Below are 24,013 nucleotides of genomic sequence, written 5' to 3' on the forward strand. Positions count from 1 at the left end.
GTCACACAGCTGCTGAGCAGCAGGGCTGAGATTTGAACACAAGTTTCGCCAAAGTCCAGAACTTGGGCTCTTAACCACTACGGTCCTCTATCCCTGGATGGTAATAGCAGCAAAGTTTGTCTGCAACAAATTAATGAGACTATGTAAGTAAAGTGCTTCACGTGGGAACAGATTAGAATTTCTTAAATGGGTGATATTATTATTCAGCAAATGGAGCCCGAGGAGTTTCAGGGAAGGTGGAAGGCAGAGAGGGAGGAGTTCAGGATATTATTCTAGAAGCTCTGGGATCTCAAGGGTTCTGCGGGATGAGGGGTGGGGTCTTGGGGATAGGGAGCTGAATCAGCCCAATCCCATCCCAGCTCTAGCGCTGAGAGCTGCAGTTCTCCGACACACCACACGGGGGCAGAAGATCACCTTCCTATACACGTTTGCCCACCACACAGCGGGATGCACACTGGCTCCCCAGTTCCCAGTATCATCCCCACCCTATTTCCCAGATAGGGAGACTGAGGCTTAAAGAGGGGAGGCTATGACATGGATGAGCCTTAAAAAATCATGTTTAACAAAAGAAGCATACAAAAGACCGCTTATTGTATGATTCCGTTTATAGGGAAACCCTTAGCGACAGAAAGTAGATTCAGGGCTGCCAAGGACTGCTAATGGGTTACAAGGATTTCTTTTTGGTGACCGTGTTCTGGAATTAGATACTGGTGATGGTTGTCACAACCTTGTGAATGTACTAAAAACCACTGACTTACACACTTTAACAGGGTGAATTCTATGGCATGTGAATTCTATCTCACTAAAAAAATTAAGTTAAAAAAAGAGGGAGAGATCCAACAGTGGCCACGGCCCATAACAGGCCACTTTGGTTCCAGCTCGGGCCGCCTTCCGATTACCACAGGTCCACACTGATTTGGGGAGGACATAAACTGTTTCTCCCCCTCCCCTCTAGGCCAGCAAACCAGCCCCTTTCCCAGGGCCCATTGCCTGGCAAATCCAATCCTTGAACTGAAGCCTTCAGACCTTGGAATCTTAACCCCTGATCCACTTATCCCAACCTAATGTCTACAGAGCCCTCGCTGGGGCTGGGGGAAAGCAGTGATCCCTGAGCCCAGCCCCTGACCCCAATGTCAACCCTACCTCATCCCAACCCCAGTTTTGCTGAGGCAAGTGATCATTCTCTCAGGCCAAACACCTGGGATGCTATGCCTGAGCCCCCAAAGGGCCACCTAAACCTAAAACACAGCCTTAAAAGTCACCCTAATCCTGCATCTCACCCCATCCAACCTGCAACCCATTCCCAGTCCCAATAGACCTGCCATCTCTATCCCCAACTTCCAATCCTTAGCTCTGATCTATCCCCATTGGTGCAATCAGTTCACAGATCTTTACTGAGCACCTACTACGTGCCAGGCACGCATCTAGGGATAGCAGATGAACAAGGTAAGCAAAATCTGCTTTGAATTTATATTCCATTGGGACAGTTAGAAAATCTACCAGGGAGACAGAGGAATTTGATCATTTCAGATTGTAGAAGGTGCTATAAACTCGCAAATCAGAGCAATGTCCCCTGGGGAGAGAGAGTATAGGGCTGGCAGAAGTACTATTGCTGGTCAGGGAATGTCTCCTTTGAGGAAAGGACTCTGGAGCTGAGACCTGGATGATAACGGGGGTGGGGGTGGGGGGGCGTATGGAGACCTGGCGACAGGGGCTTTTAGGCAGAGAGAACCACAATTCCAAAGTCATGCCCAGGGTCACCCCCTTAGGGCTCCAATCCCAGCCCTTGGGCCCAGCAGAACCTTCCTTCATGTCTTTACCCCAGAGCAGGGAACACAAGAGAGAGTTTCGGGCTCACATCCAGCATGGGGTGTCTCCGGGGGTACCCAGGATGGTGTTGTCACCTTGGGAGGTGTGAAGAACAGGCGGGGGGTGTGAGGGGGTGCCAGTTCCGGCCTGGGGTTGGGGGCTGAGGGTGGGAACCTGACTGCGGCCTTGTCCTTCTTCCCAGCCCAACCACAGCCTGGCCGAATAGGGCAGACAGATAACAAGTCCTTCCCGCCCCTGGCCCCAGAGAGGGAGGGGTTTCCTGACAGGAAATTGACCTCCTCTAACCCCCCCCCCTCCTCAGATCCAAGCTCTCAGCAGTCCTGGCTAAAGCAGTCTCAGGACAGGACAGCAGCAGGGACAGAGGGACACTGACAAGGAGGTGAGTCTGTGGGAGGAGGGGGCAGGATTCACACGCCCCTGGGGCGCTCTGAACTGGGGGCTGGACCAGAATTTGGGAGAACGTGTGCCCTGAAGCCAGGAGAGGCTGGGGGCAAAGAGAAACTCTAGGACCTGACCTCGAGAGGGTGCCAACCAGCAAGAGGGTGGCGGGAGGAGATGGGGGAGCAGGGGAGGGTGCAGGGAAGACTTTGGGGACTCTGACGATCTAGGTTGCCAGGGAGTCACGGAGAGCTTGGAACCGCCAAGGGAGAGGAGAGACAAGATGTCATTGGGTCGGAAGCTCTGAGTTCAGGTGGGAAGGCTGAGGCCAGAGAGGGATGAGGTGGGGTCTTGGAGATGGAGCTGGAACAAGGGTTGGGATGCAGATGGGATGAGGTTGGGAATGAAGGTGTGGATGAGCCTGAAACAGGCTGGGCTGGTGACAGAATTGTTTGGCGGCAAGGTCTGGATTGCGGCTGTACTGGACACAATTTGTAAGGGCAGTTGCCCGATACAGACACAGGCCTGGAGGTGATGACTTCTGCAAACAGGTCGGCTGGCCGGCAGAGGGTTTGGGACTTTGGGGAAAGGCTGGCAGTGAGGAAGAGAAGGAGGAGCCCAGAGAGGGAAGCTCTGGTGGCCAAGACATCCTGCAGCAGCTGGGAGGCTGGGGGCTTGAGGGATGCCTCGGAAGTGAGTCAGGGGCCGGGCACTGGGAGGCAGACGAGGGGGCTGGAGGGGGCAGGATGTCAGTTTGCAGTGGTAGGTGTTGGAGCCAGGAAGGGGAAAGACGTCGGGGCCAGTTTTGGGAAAATGTTGCAGCCAGGTCTGAGGATGTTGGAAATGGTTCGAGGGGGATCCAGTTGAGGGGTGGATATGGGAGCCAGCGTGGGAATGTCAAATCTAGCATGGGTGAAAAAAAATCCAGTTTGGGTAACGTTGACTTCAACTGGAGGGAAATTGGAGGCCCTTGTTTTGAGGGGGAGGTGGATTTTTTTCGGGGGGGATGATGGAGCCATTCTGGGGATTAGGCATGTGGAGGCCAGTTTGGAAGATGAAAGACGGAGAAATCAGTGTGTGAATAGTGTGTGTATGGGGAGGGGGGCTGGTATCGATTGCCCACAGCCATGGGGGTTCCAGGCAAGGGTTGCCATGGTGACTGCCTCCCTGGGGGATCGGGGGCCATGGAGACTGGAGAGAGGCTGGGACAGTGTTTCTAGAAACAGGAGGCTTGAGAAACAATGGCTAAGGTGTAGAGGGTGAGGTCAGGGAGGAAAGAAGGGGCGTCCCCACCAGGAAAGGAGATGCTCCTGCACATGGCTCAGCTAACTCAGGACCCCTGCAGCAGCAGCCTTCCTCCCAGGCCCCCCGTGCACTCCTACACCCACTGCCCCATCTTGACCCTGTCCCTAACCTGCTCAGAACCTGTCCCGGTTCAAAACAACCTATGTGTCCAGCCATGGGAGGATGTGCGAACACCCTTGACACGGAGCGGTCACAGTCATACGGTAGAATAGTGTGCAGCACTTGACTAGTGCCACAGAGACAGGCATGGAAAACCTCACATGTAAACTGTGAGGGGAAAAAAGCAAGATGCAGGGGCTTCCCTGGTGGCGCAGTGGTTGAGAGACCGCCTGCCGATGCAGGGGACACGGGTTCGTGCCCCGGTCCGGGAAGATCCCACGTGCCGCGGAGCGGCTGGGCCCGTGAGCCATGGCCGCTGAGCCTGCATGTCCGGAGCCTGTGCTCCGCAACGGGAGAGGCCACAGCAGTGAGAGGCCCGTGTACCGCAAAAAAAAAAAAAAAAAAAAAAAAAGCAAGAGGCAGGGGATACATGTAGTATGACAGTATTTATGGAGAGTTCGAAACCACGTAAAACAATACATTATTTCTGGACACCAGTCTGGGTAGGCAGGCACAGGGTCAAAGTCCGCTTGGACGGCTTTCCGTGGGAGAGGGCTAGAGTGGGCGGGAGCAGGGAGGGGCTTGGGGGCCTTCAGTGCATTTGCAATGCTTGACTCTTAGTTCCCAGACCAGGGATTGAACCCGCACCCTTGGCAGTGAAAGTGCAGAGTCCTAACTACTGGACCGCCAGGGAATTCCTGCAATGCTTGATTCTTAAAAGAAAAACAAATGAACCCAAAAGAGAAAATGCTTGCATTGGATGCAGCTAATAGGATCGTAAGCACAGGGGTGTTTATTAAATTTATTTTCTATACTTTTCTGAACATTTGGAACCTTTCATCATTCTCAAAAGCGCCCTTCTGTGGCTCCCAGCGCCCTCAGGAGAAAGTCCAAGCCCCTCCTTCACGGTTTTCAAGGCCCTGCGCGGCCTGCTCCTTGCTGAGCTCTCCGTTTTGACTTATCATTCCTCCTCTCCCACAAGGAATGAAGTCCTTGTCTCCTTCCTGTTTAGCACCCACTCATTCCCAGAGTGCCTGCCCTGGGAGCTGGGGACACAGACAGCCCCGCCCCTGTCCTCTTGGGGCTCACAGCCCAGTGGGGGACACAGACCCATCCCCAGACAGTGATGACCCAGAGTGGGAGTTTCGAGGGGGGTGCACCTGACTCAGCCTGGGCATCTGGGAAGAGGCAACACTGGGGCTGGGTCCTGAAGTGTGAATGGAACATGGAGAACAGGCCTCCACGTATAAACAGTGCTGGAACCCAGAGGAGCCTGAGGTAAGGAGGAGGAGAAGGTGCGGTAGTGCTGATGAGGTGTACAGCAGGCAAGCAGGGGGGCCTGAATTTCATCTCGAGGGCACTGGGGAGCCATGGAGGGTTAAGAGAAGGGGGAGGGGCAGGTCTGAGCCGTAACAAGGTCCTCCAAGGTAGACTGGAGAACTAGAGGCTGGAGATCAGGGGGGAGGCTGCAGCAGGGAAGCAGGAGGGGGCTTGGACTGGGGCAGGGGCCACGAAGAGGTAGGAGACGGATCTAGGAGACGGAATGGGCAGGACTCGGGAAGCTTCGAGCTCCATGAGGGCAGGGACTGGGTCTGCCTTGGCCACTGCTGTATCCTCAGGGCCTGCTCAGGGCTGGGCCCATGTAAATACCTAATCAGTTTGTGTGTGTGTGTGCACGAGTGTGTGCGTGCACGAGTGTGTGTGTGTGTGTGTGTGTGTGTGTGTGTGTATGGGGATGTGTGTACGGGGATGTGTGTGGTCAAATCTACGTAACATAAAATTTACCATACTAACCGTTTTAAAGTGTACAATTCAGTGGCATCTAGTACATTCACAAGGTTGTCAACCATCGCCACTAATTCTAGAACGTCTTCATCCCTCTAAAAGGAAACGCTGTACCAGTTCGGTGGTCACAGCTCAGTCCCCCTCACCCAGTCACTGGAAACAACTGATCTTCTCTCTGTCTCTACGGATTTGTGTATTCTGGGCATTTCCCAGTAAAATGTTTGTTGAAGGAATGAATGGGGTAGGGTAGAGGAGATAGGGGTACTGCCTGGACAGGGGAGACGAAGCAGGTGCCCAACTGTGTGAACAGGACACCCGGGTAGACGGTGGGGTGGGGCCTGGGTCCCCATGCAGTCTCTGCCCTTCGCTGGCTGTGCCACCGTGGGAAAGACCCTTCCCCTCTCTGAGCCTGTTTCCTCATGGAGTAGAAGGGTGCACTAAGATGATGAACAAAAAAAAAAAAAAAAGAACAACAACAACAACAAAAAAGATGATGAACACCCCTGGGCAGGAGTAAGGGAAGGGAAGGGTCTGGACGCCGATGCTCAGGGGAGAGAACACTGGGTCTGGAATCTGACAGGCCTGGGTTTGAAACCCGAATCACTATGGGACCTTAGGCAAACACTTGTGCTCTTCTGAGCCTCAGTTTCCTCATCTGCAAAATGGGCATAGTTCCTCTCTTCATGAGATTGTGCAGACTCAAGGGGTAAGTAAGTGCTCAGACCAGTGCTTGGCACACATGCCCCAAAGTGCTGGGTACACAAAGGCATTGTCATCAACACCACCGATGGCCCATTATTTTTTCCCCAGGTCCCCGCCTGTCAAAATGCCCATCCTGAAGAGTCTAGGGCTGGCAGACTCTAAGATGTCCCGGGCGGGGACACTGCCCCTGAGGTCCTCTCGGAACCCCTTTGAGGAAGCTTCAGGGCTGGAAGAAGAGGAGGCTGGGGAACTGGAGGCCCTGCCCAACGGAACATCATGTCGCCGCCGTGCCACCCTGGAGAAGCTGGCAGGCCTGGCCCCCTTCCGGCTGGGCAGAACCCCTGGCCGGCGGGCGGGCAGCCCTGGGGACGGGCAGCCTCGCTCTTTCCTGGGCCGTGTGCTGACACCGGGGATCCGTAGGAGCTCAGCAGACTTTGGCCTCCTGGCCAGGCTTCAGGGGACCCGAGCCCAGGGCGACGAGGAGGCGGCTGGGGAGGCTGCCCGGAGACTGGCCTTCCTGAGACTGGGGCGTGGGCCCAAGCCCCGGCGGGCGTCACTGGCTGAGAGGGTGGTGCCCGCAGGCGAGGCGGCTCCCGAGCCCCCGCCCAAGGTCCCGGAGCCCCCAAAGATAAAGGAGCCGCTGTCAGGTGAGTCGGGAGTCCTGGCCCAGACCTGGGAGAATCACAGTGTCTCCACCCGTGACCCCATCTCCATTCACATCTCCAGCTTCCATCTGCCCACCTCCACGGACATGGCCAGCCCGTCCCCGCTGCGGTCCTAACCTCCATCACCAAGCTCCAGCTTCAGCCCCGTCTCCACCCCCAGCCCGATCTGTCCCTCTCTCCATCTGCCTTCAACCTCATCCCCTTGTCCAACAACCACCAAATGACCAACTTCGGTCTCATCTCCTCCAGTCCCCTCCCTGTCCCCGGTTTCAACCCTCTCTCCGTTACTATCCTCAAATTCAACCTCAATCCCGTCTCCTTTCAAAGCTGCCTCTTCCAGCTTCCGGTGCTTCGCTGGCAATCTGTGGCGTTCCTTGCCTTGTAACTGCATCCCTCCCACCTTCCGTCCACACATGGCCTTCTCTCTGTCTTCACATCATCTTCTCCTCTGTGCATGTCTATCTTGGTGTCCAAGTTTCCCTTCTTATAAGGACACCAGTCATAATGGATCAGGGCCCACCCTAGGACCTCATTTTAACTTGCTTACCTCTAAATTACCTATTTCCAAATAAGATCCCATTCTGAGGTACTGGGGGTTAGGACTTCACATATCTCTTCTTCTTGGGGTGGGGGACAAACACAGTTCCACTCGTAACACCACCCCTGTTGTATCCTCAACCCCAATACTAACCCAAACCCCACTGTCTTCCTCAATGCCTTTTTGATTTCCAGCTGTACTTATTCCAACCCCATCAGCCATCGCCACCTGAGGCACATCGCATGCTTATTCCCAATCCATCCCTTTCGCCAAATGCCATCTTTTTTTTTTTTTTTTTTTTTTGCGGTACGCGGGCCTCTCACCGTTGTGGCCTCTCCTGTTGCGGAGCACAGGCTCCGGACGCGCAGGCTCAGCGGCCATGGCTCACGGGCCCAGCCGCTGGGCGGCATGTGGGATCTTCCCGGACCGAGCAACGAACCCGCATCCCCTGCATCGGCAGGCGGACTCGCAACCACTGCGCCACCAGGGAAGCCCCAAATGCCATCTTTAACCTCACTGCTATGCCCAACACCGTGACAAGCGCCAACTGGTCCAGTCCCATGCCATAGCTCATTCCTCTACTCTCACCCCATCCTCAATCCCATCCCTGCGTGCAACTTCAACCCTTTCCCCTCTTCAGTCTCACTCCCACCCCCGAACCCCAGGTCCATCTCAGCATCCCCCTTCAACCCCATTCACCTCCCCAACTTCCTCATTCAGTCCTAGTCGCACTCCCAGCCCCCATTTTCAACCTTAACTCCAAACTCAACCTCTTAACCCCATCTCCACACCCATCCCTAGTCTCAATCCTAACCCCCCCATTTCCAACCTCCAACTTCAACTGTCTGCATTCCTCCCAACCCCAACTCACGTCCAGACTTCTTCAAACTCGCCTCCATCTCTACCTTCTTTCCATCCTCAACTTTCACCTAAACTCATCTCCAAGCCCATCCCTACCCCAAACTCCAGATGACATTCTCAATTCCTTTCCCATCCCCCTCTTCCGATTTCAGCCCCAACCTCACCCTAACCCTAAACTCCCTCATCCTAGCCTCCACCTTCATCCCCATCCGCTTCTCCAGCCCCAGCCCTGCCCAATCCCCACCTTCCTTCAACCCTGTCCCCCACCCTGCCTCTATCCCTCCACCCCCATCCCCACTCCTACCCTCCCCCCATGGACAGCCCTCGCTGCCGCATCACTGGAGAGCCCTTCCTTCAACCTGATGCCTGATGCCCTCCACATCCTGCGCCAGAAGCTATTTCAGCCCCTGCTCCCTAGGGACTGGGAGGGCACCACAGGGAGGTGAGAAGGGAGTGACTCAAGCCCCCGCCTTCTGGAAACGGATGGGCAGAAATAGCACTGGCCAGGAAATAGTTTCTCTGCCAGGGAGGAAGTGGAGGGGGCTGGAGGTGTTGGGGGTAACCCTGGGCCACTGGGACCCTCTGCGTTCACTCAGAGGCCTCCCGAGCCCATGATTCCCCTCTCCTGGGGGAGTGTGAAATCATCGGAGAGCCAGGTCACCCCCATAGTTGTCCCCACCCCCGAAAGACCCATCTCTGGTCTTCATACCCTCTTCCCACCTCCATGCCCCCACCCTGCCCCCCAGTCCACTGGCTCTCTCCATCCCTCTCCCCCTTCCCTGGCTCCGACTGTCCTCCCTTGGCCGCCCCACTTCCTCTGATGCCTTTTTTTTGACCCTGATGCCCTTTTTCTATCCCATCCGCCCTCAACTCCCCTAACTCCTCCCCACAGCCTCACTTACCCCCTGATACTCTCTTCGTAGCCCTGACCCCTTACCCCAAGCCCTAAGCCTTTCCTTCTCCCTCATTCCCTTAACCCCACTTCCTCTGACTCGTCCTCTCATCTTACCCTCTTCCGAATCAGACACCCTTTCATCTTTGACCTCCTTATATCCAGACGCCTTCTCCCATCGCCAAACCCCCTCCTCCCTTCCCTGACCGCCTCCTGTCCCCTCCCCCTTGCCCCCTCCTCCCTCTCCGCCCCCTCCCTTCTCCTAGGCCCCTCACCTGACAGCCTTCTCTCTTCCCCTTCTCCTGAGATGCCCCCACATCCCTCTCTGCCCCCCACCTCTCCCCTCCCCCGACCCTCTTCCCCTCGCCTTCTCCCCGCCGTCCGCCCGGTTTCCCAGCCCCTGAGCTCCCGCTTTGCGCCCACAGTGCTGGAGATCCTGAGCTTGATTCAGCAGCGCGAGCTCGCACGGGCCGACGAGCACATCTTGGAGCTGGAGGCCGAAGAGCTGGCGTCGTCGGGGGGCGGCGCGCCCGGGCCGCCCAAGGCCGAGAGCGCGGGCGGGGGCCGCCGGGCCCGGGACGTGGCTCTGCTGTACGAGGCCCTGCAGCGCGAGCTGTGGGCGCTGGTGCGCGAGACGCTGGCGGGCCCCGGGCCGGGCGCAGGCGCCGGGCCGGGCGCCGTGGCGCAGCTGGGTCAGGTGCTGGTGCAGGAGGAGGCGGCGGACGGGCGCCGGGGACCCGAGGCGGCCCGCAAGCTGCGCGCCCGCTGGGCGGAGGCGGTGGCGCGTGCGGCCCGGGAGCGCCTGGAGGCTGCGGCGCCAGGGGCGCCCGGGGGCCTGGCCGGGCAGCTGGAGGCGCTGCGGGGGCGGCTGCTGGAGGATATGGGCGTGGTGCGGGGCCGCCTGGCGCCCTCCTACCCCGCCGGCCTGGGCGCCTTTGGCGTCTACCTGCGCGGCTACCACGGCGCGCTGGCCGAGTGGATCGGGGCCGCCGCCCGCCGGAGGCTGCCGCTGGCCGACCGCTACGCGCTGCTGCACTGGCATAACCAGGTGTACCCCAGGTGAGCGGGGGCCTAGGGATCGGCTGCCCCAAGGTAGAGTAGAACCCTCGCTTTCCCCCACTCCCTCCAGCCCCGGCCCCTTCAGAACCTAAGGACCCTCCTGGACCTTCATTCCTAGAACCTTAATATCGTTGACCCTTCCAGGCTCAGCACTGGTGACATTTACAACCCGAGAATCTTAGCGCTCTCCACGCTTCCCGCGCTAGAACCTCAGCAACAGGGATCCTTCTGATCTAGAACCTTGCCACCCGCCATCCTTCCGGTCCTAGAATCTTAGCATTGTTGACCCTTCCAGTCCAAGAACCTTTAGAATCATCAACAGTACACTCTTAGAATCTTAGCACTGCCCACCCTTCCAGTCCTAGAAACTTAACACCAATGACCCTTCTCATCCTAAAATCTTGGCACTGTTGACCCTTGGAATTCTAGAACCCTTACACTGCTTTCACCTTAGACCCTAGGGCACAAGCGCCGATGACTCTTCCAATCTTAGAACTTTAGAACTGATGACAATTTCAACCCTAGAACGTTGGCGCCAACGAGCCTTCGAATCCTAAATCTTAGCTTCATCCCCCCTTTGGATCCTAGAACTCTGACACTTGTCGGTCCTTCCAGTTTTAGGATGGTAGCACTTTTGGTCCCTTGAGCTCTATAATCTTAGCATCTAGAACCTGAGTACCATTGACCCTCCCAGTCCTAGAATCCTATAACCATCCAGCCTTTGGATCTTAAAACATTTCCATTCTTGTGGCTGGGGGATGGGGTACGGTGATCAGCTATGACTGGGTCCCTACAGGCTCCAGGGAAAAGGGAGTTAGCCACACCCAAACCACACATTGGAGGGTGAGGGAGTGGATGGCCCCTCATCGAAATCAAGATGCTGTCACCAGAAGAATGGGAAGGCAACAGTTAGCAACACTGACCTGTCCAGATCCCATTTGGGCATATATGTTCATGACACTCACATGCCATCCATGAGAGATGGAGGCGGAATAGAGAGCCTGGAATGGTGAGACATGAGTTAAGTCTGATTTGCAGGGAGAGGGGGATTCTGACTGAGACGATGCCATGAGCAAAGGCCTGGCGTGTGCAGGGGTGGTGGAGAGGTGTGGGGACAGCGCTGGCACGGCACAGGCCTGGGCATGCAAGAGGGTAGAGGCTGCGAGTGAGGGCTGGAGTGGCGAGGACTCCAAGGCTAGGTGACGACGTAGGGACTAGGGGTGGAGGTGGAAGGGAGCTTCTGTCTGGTGAAGCTCTGGCGGGTGAGACCTTGCGTGCCGGGTCACAGAGCCTGGACTTGACCCCTACGAGTCTTGCCCGGACACCATCCATCAGGGAGCTGACTCAGGGAACTGGAGCCAGGGGAGCAACAATTCCAGAGACTTCCTTTGAGGGATGAGCAAAGCTGGCCCCGAGAGAGGAAGGGAGAGGCCCAGGTCACAAACACACAGGCTGTGAAGGGATGGAGGTGGGGAGGGGTTCAGCTCCCCAGCCCCACCTCTCACAGACCCCCCCCCTGTTTCTTACCCCCACCCCCAGAGAGGTCCTAGGTCTGGTGGACATGGTCGCCCTGGAAAATGGGGAGCTGGAGCCCCTTCTGTCCCCTGGCACCGTTCGTGGCTTGGAGGATGAATGTGTCACAGACGTTAAGGTACCTGGAACTTGGCTTTGCTGATCAGGGAGCCGGAGGCGCTCTGCAGAGGGAGGGGGGGTCACACTGAGCTTGGGGGCCTCTCTCCGCCCCCTTTCGCTATCTCCATCTCCCCTTGCCCTTTGTGGACTTCCGAGTTCCGTCCAACAGACATAGAAATGTAAGCCCATACTGATCACTTCTGTCTTATGTTCAGTGTATCTAAAGCAGTCGGCCGGGCGTGGAGACACTCAGTAAAGGTTCAATACATTCAGACACTTCAAATCTTACAGCCAGAGAGAGTCAGTCACAGAACCTCAGCTCGCAGACTCAAAGACTCACAGAAGGAGGGCATCAAAGCATCTCTGCATATAAGCAGGGCTGACAGCAAACATGGTTAATAGCTGGCCGGGCACAGGCACCGCTGAGCAGGATGGTCCAAGCTGTAAACAGCCATCCCAGCCACAGGAGTGTTTCTGGTCTAAAAGCCAGTCCTGCCCCAGCCACAGAAATCAGTATCTTTGCAACTTGAGAGCTTTGAATCTCAGGACCGAACAAGTCTACGTTCTCAGACTCACTGAATTGAAGACAACAGGACCAGAGAATCAAGAGATGTGTAAACCTTAGAATCCTAGACACTTGGAATTCTTGAATCACAGAATTTGGAAGTCGTGAAAGAATTGTCTTGCAGACCTGAGAGCAGAGTCTTAGAATCATCAGATTATGAGAGGATAAGCCCTTAAACCCTGTGGCTATTAGATGGAGGAGGCTTAAAACCACAGACTCAGTATCAAATGCCAAATTGTAGACTTAGGAATGGAAGGGGCTGGGGAAGTTTTCTGGTCCAGGCTCTCTCCCCAGCGTTACCTTGATGAGCTCATAGGTAGAATCCAGAGCTGCAGGGGGGCTAAGGGGCAGGCAGGGAAGAGGGGGGAATCGTGGTGTGAGAAAGGGAGGGAGAGGCTCCCAGGGACTCTGACTCCTGCCTCTGCCCCCACTTCCCCACTCCAGGCTCAGACACGGGCAGCCCTGCTTCGAGTGCTGCAGGAGGACGCGGGGCACTGGGCAGGTGCGGAGGACCGGTCCAGCAACCTGGCACAGGATGTGTGTGAGGTAGGGGGCGGGGAAGAGGAAGGACAATCAGCTGGATGGTGACCAGTGGGAAAGTGGGACCTCGCCTCCTCATCACTTCTCATCCCCCTGGACCACGCAGCTGCTGGAAGAGCACACAGAGCGAGCGCCCCGCATCAGCCAGGAGTTTGGGGAGCGGATGGCCCACTGCTGCTTGGGAGGGCTGGCAGAATTCCTGCAGAGGTATGGAGGGCTGGGGGGAAGGGCGCAGGGCTGGGGTGGCGGTGGGGCATCTGGACCCGGGAGCCAGCAGAGAGAGGAGAGCTGAAAGTGACTCCAGTCAGGATGGGCAGGGGCGCCTCTGTGGGGATCACAGGCTTTGCTGGGCTGAGTGCCCAGCCAGGGACCCTTATCCAGCGCTGCTCCATCGGTCTACCGTCCTCCCTTTCTCCTCTCACCAGCTTCCAGCAGCGCGTGGAACGATTCCATGAGAACCCAGGAGTCCGGGAGCTGCTACCCGACACCTATATCAGCAGGACCATCTCCCTGGTCAATTGTGGGCCCCCCCTGAGGTAAGAGCACCCACAGTGTGTGGGCGAGAAGGCCAGTCCTGGGTGACAAGCTGAACTGGGGTGCCTGGATCCTGGGTGGGGATCGCAGAGCTAGCCCCGAGAGGCATATCCAGGGGACCTTAGAAGCATAAAACCTGGAAGTCCTAGAAAGAACCATAGCATCACAGAGCACTAGAATTATAGAGTAATCAGAACCTGGGAGTGTTAGAATTACAGGAACCTAGAAGCCAGACTCCAGGGATTACATTTTTTTAAACATTTTTTTCTTATAATACTTTCCTCGTATAGTTGATTTAGCATGTTGTGTTGATTTCTGCTGTTCAGCAAAGCGATTCAGTTATATTACTTTACCTTTTTATTAACTTATTTTTACTTGAATTTTTAAAATTAGGAATGCATTCAAGAGACAATAAGGCACGCAGTGAAAAGCCTCCCTCCCCCACTCCTTCCCTCCCGTTATCGCTAATGCCTCACGTATCTTCCCAGGGGTATTTGATACATTCACCGGTAAATATGTGTAAATAAGTGTATATATGCAGAGACACACTTCATGCATATGCATAGTAGCCATGCATACGCATATTTCATAATATACAAGCAAATCGATTACTTTTCCTTTAAAAAAATACAAATGGTAGAATATGGAACCCACTCTGTCCTTTTCCACTTAACACCTTGGAAATCTTTCTGTTAGTGCCTGAAGAGTTCCCACCAGCTTCTTTTATATCTTTTATAGCTGAACTGTCTTCCACCGCTTGGACGTGCCGTCATTCATTTCATCTGTCCCCAGTGGATGGACAGTTGCCTCCACTCTTTTGTAGAGAAAAACCTGGCACATCTGTCAACTCCCACAAGTGTGGGGACCAGGGATACATTCTCAGAAGGGGATCTGCTGGGATGTGGGCAGAAAGTGCCCAGTTGCCCTCTAAACCAATTTATTCTCCTTTCAGTGATGGAGAGGGTCATCAACTGTTACAATGACAGAAAATGAGAAGGGTCGAATTTTAGAATTACAGCCCTTTAGAAGCACAGACTTTTAGGATGGAAGCATCCCCACTCTCACCCAGAAAGTAGCGAGAGAAATAGACCCCTTCCTCCTCACTCCATCCCCCAGACTCCCAGCCATTCCACAGAGCCCCCCAACCCCCAACCCTCCAGACATCCCCTGATATTTCTCAGCCCCCAGGCCCCCCAGAGCCCCTGACTTCCCCCAGCTCCCCATCTGACCTGTCGCCCCTGTGCCCCACAAAATAGGGTCCGTCTCATGGGAGACAGGTCCAGGCAGTTGGGCTGAGATGTTGAGGCTCCTTGACTTTTGGTTCCACTGATCCCCACAGGGCTCTGGCGGAGCGCCTGGCCCGGGTGGGACCCCCTGAGAGTGAGCCGGCCCGGGAAGCTGCAGCCAGCGCTCTGGACCGAGTGACCCGACTCTGCCACCGCATCCTGACCGACCTGCTGTTCCAGGAGCTGCAGGTGAGAGAGGCAGTGGGCTGGGTGGGGCCGGGGCCAGGACAGGGGAGTGCCCCCACCCCATCCTGCAGTTCCTTTCAGCCCATGACTCAGTGTTCGGGAAGCAGAGGGGGTGGGGGGGTGATGGCCATGTCTGGGCCGTTTAGGGGGACGGGGGGGCGCAGGAAGGAAGAGGTGGGAGGATATGGTCAGGGGGAGGATAGAGAGCGATCAGCATGAAGGGGCCTAGGGGACTGGGTGGAACCCCTCCTCACTGAGGTCCTCCAAATCCCTGCCCAGCCTAGGGCCTCATTCACTCATCCCTGGGGTCCTGCACATGCCCAGAGGGGACTAGGTTCAGAGGTGGGTGAGAGCGGGGTGAGGAGCTGGTGGGAGCACCCGGGAATGGAACTGAGAGGTGTGCACGTCCCTGGTTGTGATTCGTGCTCAATCCACATTGTACGTCGGGTTGTGTCCCACCTCTGCTTAGAACCCTCCATGGCTCCCAGCTCACTTAGGGCAAAAGCCAAAGTCCTCCCTGTGGCCCCCGAGGCCCACATGGTCTGCCCTTTCCCTCTCTGACCTCATCCCCTCCCACTTTCCTCCTTGCCCCTCACTTCTCCTTAACGCGTCAGACACATTCCAACCTCAGTACCTCTGCACCTGTTCCCTCTGCCTGGACTACTCTTCCCTCAATAGCCACAAAGCTCCCTCTCTCACCTCTTTCGAGTTTTGACTCAAATGTCACCTTCTTAGAAGGACCTCCCCTGACTGCCCTGTTTAAAATAGAAGCCCCTGAGATTCCCACATGCCCCCCCCCGCCACTCTATTTGTCTCCAAAGCACTTATCACCACCTGCCATGCTATATCCTTTGCTTTTTTTTTTTTTTTTTCCAATCTGTCTCCTCCCATTGGAATGTCAGCTTCTCAAGGGCAAGGATTTGTTGGAATGTTTCTAAAATAACTTTTCTATTATGGAAAATTTCAAACATACACAAAAGTAGGCAGAATGACAGAATGACCTCTTGTGGACCAGCTCCAGCAAGTATCAACTCCACCTCTCCCCCCACCTCCCCTGCCCACTGGATTCTTTTCAAGCACATCTTTGGCATCCTATCGTCATCCATCGGCACTTTAGCCTGTATCTCCGAAAGATAAGGAACCCAGCCTTTGTAAACAAATGTAACCGCAATGCCATTTTCCTACCTAACAGATGGAACGATCATTCCTTAATATCGTCAAATATCAGATCAGAATTCAGAGGCCCCCAAGTGCTTATAATTATCCAGCACTTGGAGTTTTGTTTATCTCCTTTTGTGTTGTGTCCCCAAGCGTTCTCTAATGTATCCCCCGTGATCCACCCAGGGCTGGGCCACAGGCAGGGTTCAGAGAGTGTTTGTTGAATGACTAAATGGACAAGCATGGGAATGAAAGTGAGTGTTGGGGGGAAGGGGGTACAGTCTTTGTTCCAGGCCTGGCTGTACGGTTTCCAGGTAGGGGGACTTAGGCAAATGGCTTTCCTCTTAGGGGTCTATGTTTGCTCATCTGGAAAATGGACCCAGGAATTCCAGGCTTCTCAGATGGCTGTGAGGAAGCAAAGGGCTTGTGGCCATAAAGTACTTAGCTTGGGTCCTGGCCCTCGGGTACTGGCCGTTAGGGAACTTCATAAACGTACAGAGTTTATAGCAACAGCGACACGTCCTGAGCTGAGTGCGGTACCAAGAGCGTCAGCTCAGTTGATTCACACCTGCTTTCCAACAAAAGCCCACAGGCCTCAATTTTGGAGGTTCAGAAAATTGGGCTACTATGGGATGAGAAAGCAGGAAGGGGGTGCTGGGCTGAGTGGGATAGGAATCTGCTTCAGACCCCCATGGACACCAACCCCAGAGGTGTCCGGGCACCTCATGCTCCCAGCCTCCATCTGAGGGACAGACCCACTGCCCATCCCACCTCCAGGACCCAGATGCCTCCCTCCCCTCCCTCCACCGGTGGCCACTTACTACATCCTATGAATCTACCACCTGCATTCTCCTTTCCCCCTCCTCATCCCTTCTCACCCCTTCCCCTCCTTCCAGACCCCCCATTTCTGCCTCAGTCTTGCCCCCTCCCAGCCATCTCGGTGAAGCACAAAGCTGACCCTCTCCCTCCTCTGCTTAGAACCTGCCGTGGATCCCCAGTGCCCTCAAGAGAGATCTGAGGCTCCTCCCAAGCCCAGGAGGCCTGTGTGCCCTGCTCGGTTCACCTGACCAGCCCCATCTCTTCACTGGGCAGTCATATAGGCCCCCCACCCCCGCATCCCCCTGATTAGAAGGGTCCTAGCTTGGTTTAAAGTTCTGCTCTCTCTGTCTTGAAGTTCTTAATACGTTTTGAACAAAGGGTCTCCCATTTTCATTTTTGCATTGGGCCCGTGAATTATACAGATGGTCTTGCCAGCCACACTGACCTTCTTTCCGGTCCTCTGACACGCAAGCCCATCTGAAATCTGAACCTTCTTCACACTGGCTTTCCCCTCGGATTGAGCCACTCCCTATCCCACCGCTCACTTGGCTAACAGTGACCATCTTCCTGGCCTCAGCTCTGGTGCCCCCTCCTCCAGGAAGCCCTCCTTGACTCTCTATGCTGACTCAGGCTGGGCTTCCTAAACCCCTGGGCTCCCTCTTTCCAGCCGTGGCCACTCTGAATGGTCACTGTCTGGGGAACGGGTCTGTCTCCTCTTCTGGAGGAGAGCTCCAGGAGGTCAGGGCTGGACTGAGAGCCCCAGGAGGTCAGGGCTGGACTGTCTCCGCACTGCTGTGTCCCCAGCACTGCGCAGCCCTGGTTCAGCTCGGAGCAGCGTTTTGGGAACAAATATTGGATTGATCTATGAAGAAAGAGGGCGGAAGGGAGGCGAACTGTGACCCTCTGCCCACTCTGTCCCCCCCAGCCGCACTTCAGCAAGCTGATGCGCAGGAAGTGGCTGAGCAGCTCGGAGGCCCTGGATGGCATCGTGGGCACGCTGGGCGCTAAGGCCCTGGCACTGCGCAGGATGCAAGATGAGCCTTACCAGGTGCATCTGCTTGTGCGGGGGAGGGGCGCAGGGGGGGACCCGGGGCCGGTGGGGGGAGGGTGGGAGAGCAGAGCTAGAGCGCTCAGAGGGGAGAGACCCCTTCTAGGTGGGGAGAAGCGCTCTCAGGGCGAGATAGGTGGCGCTCTACCTGTGGTCTGCGCGGAGGGTGCCCGCGGATACCGGGGTGTAGCGCGGCATGCTGGCGGGGTTGGGGCCTCTGGATGGTGGAGCTCCGGAGAAATTGGAGAGGGCTGGGATGGGGCACCCTCTGGGGGCCGGTGGGGGAGGGTCCGCGAGCTGATTAGGAGGAGCAGGACAGGGGTCACCCACTGGGAGCCGGGAGGGCCGCCGGCGGCTGGGGGTGGGCAGGGGTTCCCGTTGGGGGTCCGGAGCGGGAGCGGGCGGGTGGGAAGCGGGGAGGGGGGTCACCGGCGGCTCACACCCCCTCGCGTCTTCCCGGGTCCCCAGGAGCTGGTGGCCGAGCTGCACCGGCGGGCGCTGGTCGAGTACGTGCGGCCCCTGTTCCGCGGTCGCCTGCGCTGCGGCTCCGCGCGGACCCGCAGCCGCGTGGCCGGCAGGCTCCGGGAGGACGCGGCGCAGCTGCAGAGGCTGTTCCGACGGCTGGTCAGTGCGGCCTCGGGGGCGGGGGGCTCCGAAACTACGGAAAACTTTGGCTTCCGGGAATCCCCAGACTCGAGAGCCGGGGGCGGGGGCTTAGAATAAGACCCTCACCCAATTTGCAGCCAATAGTAACACTCTGATCTTCGCCCTCTGAGGGTCAAAATTGCCTTTCTAACTGAAAGAGAGAGCGCTCTGGGCACAAATGAAGAGAAAAATGGTCCCTATGCCTTGTTGTGGGGATTAGATAAGTCCCATTAAAAGGGCTTAGGACCTAAACATTAGCCATTATTATGAGCACAGATAGTCGCTAAATGCAAGAGAAACTCAGAACCTTAGCGTTCTCAAATCCAAGCATTTAAAAGTCAGCAAATCTTATTTGTACCCAGTTGTAATGAGCTGGACGGGAAGGGTCTCACTCAGCCGCTATTCCAGGAGTTTCTAACCTAGAGTCCTTGGAATTTTCTTTTTAATTTTGGGGGAGATAACTGTGGAGTCACATGCAGTTATAAGAAAGAATGCAGAGAGATCGCTGGCATACCTTATGCAGTTTCCCCCAACGGTAACATTTTGCAAATTTAGAATAGGTTTTGAGGGGTGTCCCCGAGCCCCAAATTTGCTGCAAAACTGGGAGTAGGTTAAATTATGGATTTTTCTTCAAATTTCCAAAGGTTCCAGATAACCTCTGACTGCAGTCTGCCCTCTGCCCGGTTTTACGGACGAGAAAACTGCCAGGCGAGGCGAGGCCTTGGGAGGCTGTGGTTTCGAGGGGGTGGGTGTTGAGTGTGAGCCCGGGGTCTTCCCATGCAGGAATCCCAGGCCTCGTGGCTGGACGCCGTGGTGCCCCGTTTGGCCGAAGTTCTGCATCTGGAAGACACGCCCAGCATCCAGATGGAGGTGGGGATGCTGGTGCGGGACTACCCAGACATCAGGTGAGATCCCCACCCCCACGCCGGCTTGGTTCCTTTTTGCCCGCGCGGCCGCCAGGCCGAGGTCTCCCGGAGAGCCTTGGCATCCGTCCCTGCGTTTCCTGCCCCTTGGGCGAGGGAGGGAGGCGGCGAGCGTGTCTGACGGCCGTTTCCTGCTGGAACCAGGGCATTATTAATACGATTTCCCTCCTTCTCTTGCCGCCGCCGCCGTCGCTGCCGCCGCCGCCGCCACCAGGGCTCGCAAACAAACAAGCAGTCACAGGAAGCCCAGGGCAGGGGGGCGCGGGGCCGCCCGGCGGCAGGAAGGGCCGGCCCAGCTGGGGAGCCGCGGGGGACACGGGGACACGCACGGGCACACGGGCGCACACGCACTGGGACAGTGGCAGGCGCCGTTCAGATCCTGATGGACCATTTCCTTTCTCTGTGATCCTCTCTGAGCCCCAGTTTCCTCTTCTGATCCATGGGGACAATAATACTCTTTTCATAGGATTATTGGGGGCTGATTAATCATCATCCGTGGTGACAGCAGTACCAATACCAATTCTTGCTTATTGAGTTCTTATGTCAGACCTCAGAAAGCATCTTACCTACCCACTCTGTTACTTTATTTGTTTATTTATTTATTGTAGGCAGTATTTGAGCATTTTATTTTATTTTTTGGCCGCAAGGCTGCGGCATGTAAGAGTTATTTTAGAGGATAAGCTATTTGAGAAAATCTTTGCACGTCAAAGGCAGCACTGTTCTGAGTGCCTAGCACCGTCCGAGGCAGGTGGAAATTAAGTAGCTGACCCCAGTGTCACAGCTAGCCGGCAGCGAAGTGGGGACTTGAGCCCAGGCAGCAGGCTCTGAAGCTGGTACACCTGACCACCACACAACACTGCCACCTGCATAAGGTGGCGCAGTCCTGCGATGCTAGTCGGGCAGACATTCTGTATGCAGAGAGACAATCCCCCAGGACCCCTGAGTGAGGCATCAGCTGGGTTGAAGTTGAGGACGTGGGGCTGAAGGTGAGGATTCTAGAACTGATTCAGGATGGGCGGTTCTGCTTCTCAGGTGTGGGGCTTATGTCCTTGGGAAAGCACAGAGCCCTGGAGTCGCATGGGGGCCAGGGTCCCGGCATTCCTGCTGGGTTGGGGTTTCTGAACTTGAATCTGAACTTGGATATGCAGCCGAGTTCGAAAGGTCTCAAGCTGGGCTGGGAGGAGGGGTTCCAAAGCTGAGTTTGGGGGCTGTGTTTTGCATCTCTGTTGAGCTGGAAGGTTCTTGAGCCCCATTTTGGATGAGTGTTTTGGAGCTGTGGGGATTCCAAACTTGGGATGCAGGAGGGTGAAGAGACTGAGCTGGATTGAAGGGGGTGGTGAAGACCCCAGAACTCTGTTTGAGATGAAAGTTCTGGAAATGAACGTTGGGTGCAGGATCTTGAGTTGAAATATGATGGTGGTTCTGGAGTTGAGTTTTGGATCCGGGATCTGGAGCTGAGATTGGGGTGAAGGGACGTTTCCATTGTGTTGGATTTAGGGGCAAGGGTTGTGGAACAGAGCCAGCTTTGAGCACAAAGTTTCTGGTTGGAGTGAGGGTCCCCAAGGTGAATTTTAAGTTCTGGGGGAGAATTTTAGTTGAGAACAATTCCAGGAAGGGGTTAGAGGTGAAGTGAGTGTTCCAAGGCTGAATTTGGATGAGGGCTCTGGAACAGCAGTGGTGAAGACTCCAGACCTGCTGTTGGGGTGAGGTGAGGGTTAGGGTACGGCTGTGGGTGAGCACTTCCGGCCTGGATTTGAGTGATGCCGTGGGGCTGTTTGAGATGAAAGTGAAAAAGGGTTGCTATAGAGTCCAGAGCTTAAACAGGTGCAAGGGTACCGGAATGGAAATTCAGGAGCTGTCTGAGCCAAGTTGGGGGTGAAGATGGAAGGTTATTTTAACCAGGAGCTGAGATGCGGCAAGAAGGAATATCCTTGTGCTGGGTTGGGAGGTGACAGTTCTGGAATCCACTGTGAGTAGGAGGATTTGGAAGTGTTTGGAAGGGAAGCTCTGGAGGGGGGCTGGTATGAAGGGGGGGATCTAGGGGTGCTGGTGGGAGGGCGGGATCTCGGGGGGACTGGTATGGAGGGGGAATCCAGAGGGAGCAAAGGGGCTCCAGAGCTAAGGCAGGTTCTGGAACAGACGGCCGGGTGGGGCCCACAGGTGGGCTGGGAGTGTATCTGGAGGACCCCGTGCACCTGTCCCCTCCTCTACCCCCAGGCGGAAGCACGTGGCAGCCCTCCTGGACATCCGTGGCCTGCACCACACCGTCGCCCGCCACGAGATCCTGGCGGTGGCCCGGGACTTGGAACTCTCTGAGGGGGGAACCTTGTCGCCCCCCCGGGACCGTGCCTTCTTTGCAGACATCCCCGTGCCCCGGCCGCCTTTCTGCCTCAGCCTCCCTCTCTTCCTGGGCCGCCTCTCCCTCTCCCGGCTGGCCTGCCTGCCCTGGCCTCGGCCTCCATCTCCATCTCCATCACGGCCCCGGGCCCAACACTGAGACTCTCCTGGCTCCACCTCAGTGCCCCCCATCTCTGCTGCTGACAGACCATCCTCCTGACTCCCTGTCTGGGGCCACAGACCCCTGGGCTGGAAAGATCACTAGAGGTCTCCTCACCTACCCGCAAACTCCCTGTACAGAAGGGAAAGTGGCCCGAAGGAGCAAGGACTTTCCCGAGGCCATGAAGCCCGTTCCCAGCACCACCTCCCCAGCCCCGTGAGTGGTGGGTGGTGTTTTGGAAGGCTCTACAGAAATATCCCAGGCCCCCCCTTTCCCCTCACCTCAAGGTCTGGCCTCAATCCAATGTATTAAGGAACGTACGATACTTAGAATAAAGAGGTTTCTATTTAACACAAGGAAGGGCTGAGTCCCCAGTGTGTGGGGGGGAGGAAGGACCCGGGGCAGGGACCAGGGCCAAGGGCTTCTCACACGCCCAAGGCCGGGCTAGGGTCCAACTCTTGGGCAGGGCAGCGGTGGCTGAGGCAGGCCCTGCAATGCAGGGGCAGCTGCGCCGCCCTGTTTACACCAAGTTCCCGAGGCTGCGTGACTCCACAGCAGGCCCTTGGCCTCTCTGAGCCAGCGTCCCTCATTTTGTCAACCCCAAAGTGCCTTCTTTCCTGGGCCTAGTGGTTCCACCTTGGCAAGCCCCCCCCCGCCCCCCTCATCCTTAGCCGGGAAACTGTATCCAGAGAGGAAGGAGGTTGGGGGCAGGGCTGGCGGCATCCAGGGCGCCCTCCTGGGTTGACGCAGGAAAATGTCAGGGTGGGAGAAATTCCAGCCTCTCACCCCCAGCCCTGCCGGATCCTGGTCCCCATGGAGCCCTTGAGGTCGCCTCCTCGCTGACCCCTGCCCCTCCCCCCAGCTGGACAGCCTGTGATGGATGCTTCCTGGCGTGGCTTTTTTTTTTTTTACTGCGAAGTCGGAAGGAGGAGGCAGCCAGGGGTCAGTGTGGAAGCTGCGGTTGGAAACCTCACGCACATGGCATGGCTTTTTTTTTTTTCCTGCGAAGTCGGAAGGAGGAGGCAGCCAGGGGTCAGCGTGGAAGCTGCGGTTGGAACCCTCACGCACATTTGAACTCACGTTTGAAGGTGGGGACTCGGGACTCTTGGAGCCCCAGGGCTGTGTGACGCCGGATAGGAAGCTGACCCTCTCTGGGCTGTGGTTCCCGTCCCTCTCTGAGGAACTGCTTAACCTCTCTTTGCCCAAGACAAAGTGAGATGCCCAGAGGATATAGGCACCTCACTTGACGTCCTAAAATGACACTTTCAATGTCACTGATATACAAGAGAGGAGTTGAGGAATGAACATTTGTACGTATTTAATTAAAGATGTATTCACCTTGGTTTGGCCGGGTTCTTTTCAGATTTGGATGCCCCGCTTAAAAATGCCTGTATTGAAATATAATTTACACAGCAGACAATTCATCCATTTGAAGTGCACAATTCAGTGCAATCACCCCTGCAGTCAATTTTAGAAACTTTTCAGCACCCCCGCGAAGAAACCCTGCACCCCTTAACCATCAACCCAACCCCTCTATGCCTCTCAGGCCCTGGTGACCACTGGCCTACTTTTTCTCTCCGTAGATTTGCCTGTTCTGGACATTTCGTATAAATGGGATCACAGAATACGTGGTCTTGTGTGTATATGTGTGTGTGTGTGTGTGTGTGTTAAGAGCACAACATAAGATCTACCCTCTTAACACATTTCTAAGTGCACAATACAGGAGTGCTAACTACTGGCCCAATGTTGTACAGCAGATCTTTGGACTTCCCCATCCCATCCCATCTGTTCTCTACTTTGACGAATCTGAGTATTTTAATTTTTTATTGACGTATATAGTTGATTTACAATGTTGTGTTCATTTCTGCTGCACAGCAAAACATATACATTCTTTTTCATATTCTTTTCCATTACGGTTGATCACAGGATATTGACTAGAGTTCCCTGTGCTCTACGGGAGGACCTTGCTGTTTATCTGTTTTATATAGTAGTTTGTACCTGCGAACCCCAAACTCCCAATCCATCCCTCCCCCACCCCCAGAGTCTGAGTATTTTGAATACCTCAC

General features: G+C 55.8%; 1 protein-coding gene across 1 annotated transcript; it reads left to right on the plus strand.

Moving 5' to 3' along the window:
• Positions 1–2,168: 2,168 nt before the first annotated feature.
• On the plus strand, positions 2,169–22,376 carry EXOC3L2 (exocyst complex component 3 like 2). The gene is made up of 12 exons (XM_082676978.1): positions 2,169–2,209; positions 6,208–6,746; positions 9,481–10,114; positions 11,654–11,765; positions 12,756–12,857; positions 12,958–13,058; positions 13,277–13,387; positions 14,725–14,860; positions 17,760–17,882; positions 18,351–18,506; positions 19,311–19,432; positions 21,668–22,376. Exons 2-12 carry the CDS (start codon positions 6,224–6,226, stop codon positions 21,945–21,947), a joined length of 2,400 nt encoding a protein of 799 aa, XP_082533104.1. The 5' UTR covers positions 2,169–2,209; positions 6,208–6,223; the 3' UTR covers positions 21,948–22,376.
• The last annotated feature ends 1,637 nt before the right edge of the window (positions 22,377–24,013 follow it).

Source organism: Grampus griseus (assembly GCF_964374135.1).
Source record: "Grampus griseus genome assembly, chromosome: 19".
Classification (NCBI taxonomy): Eukaryota; Metazoa; Chordata; class Mammalia; order Artiodactyla; family Delphinidae; genus Grampus; species Grampus griseus.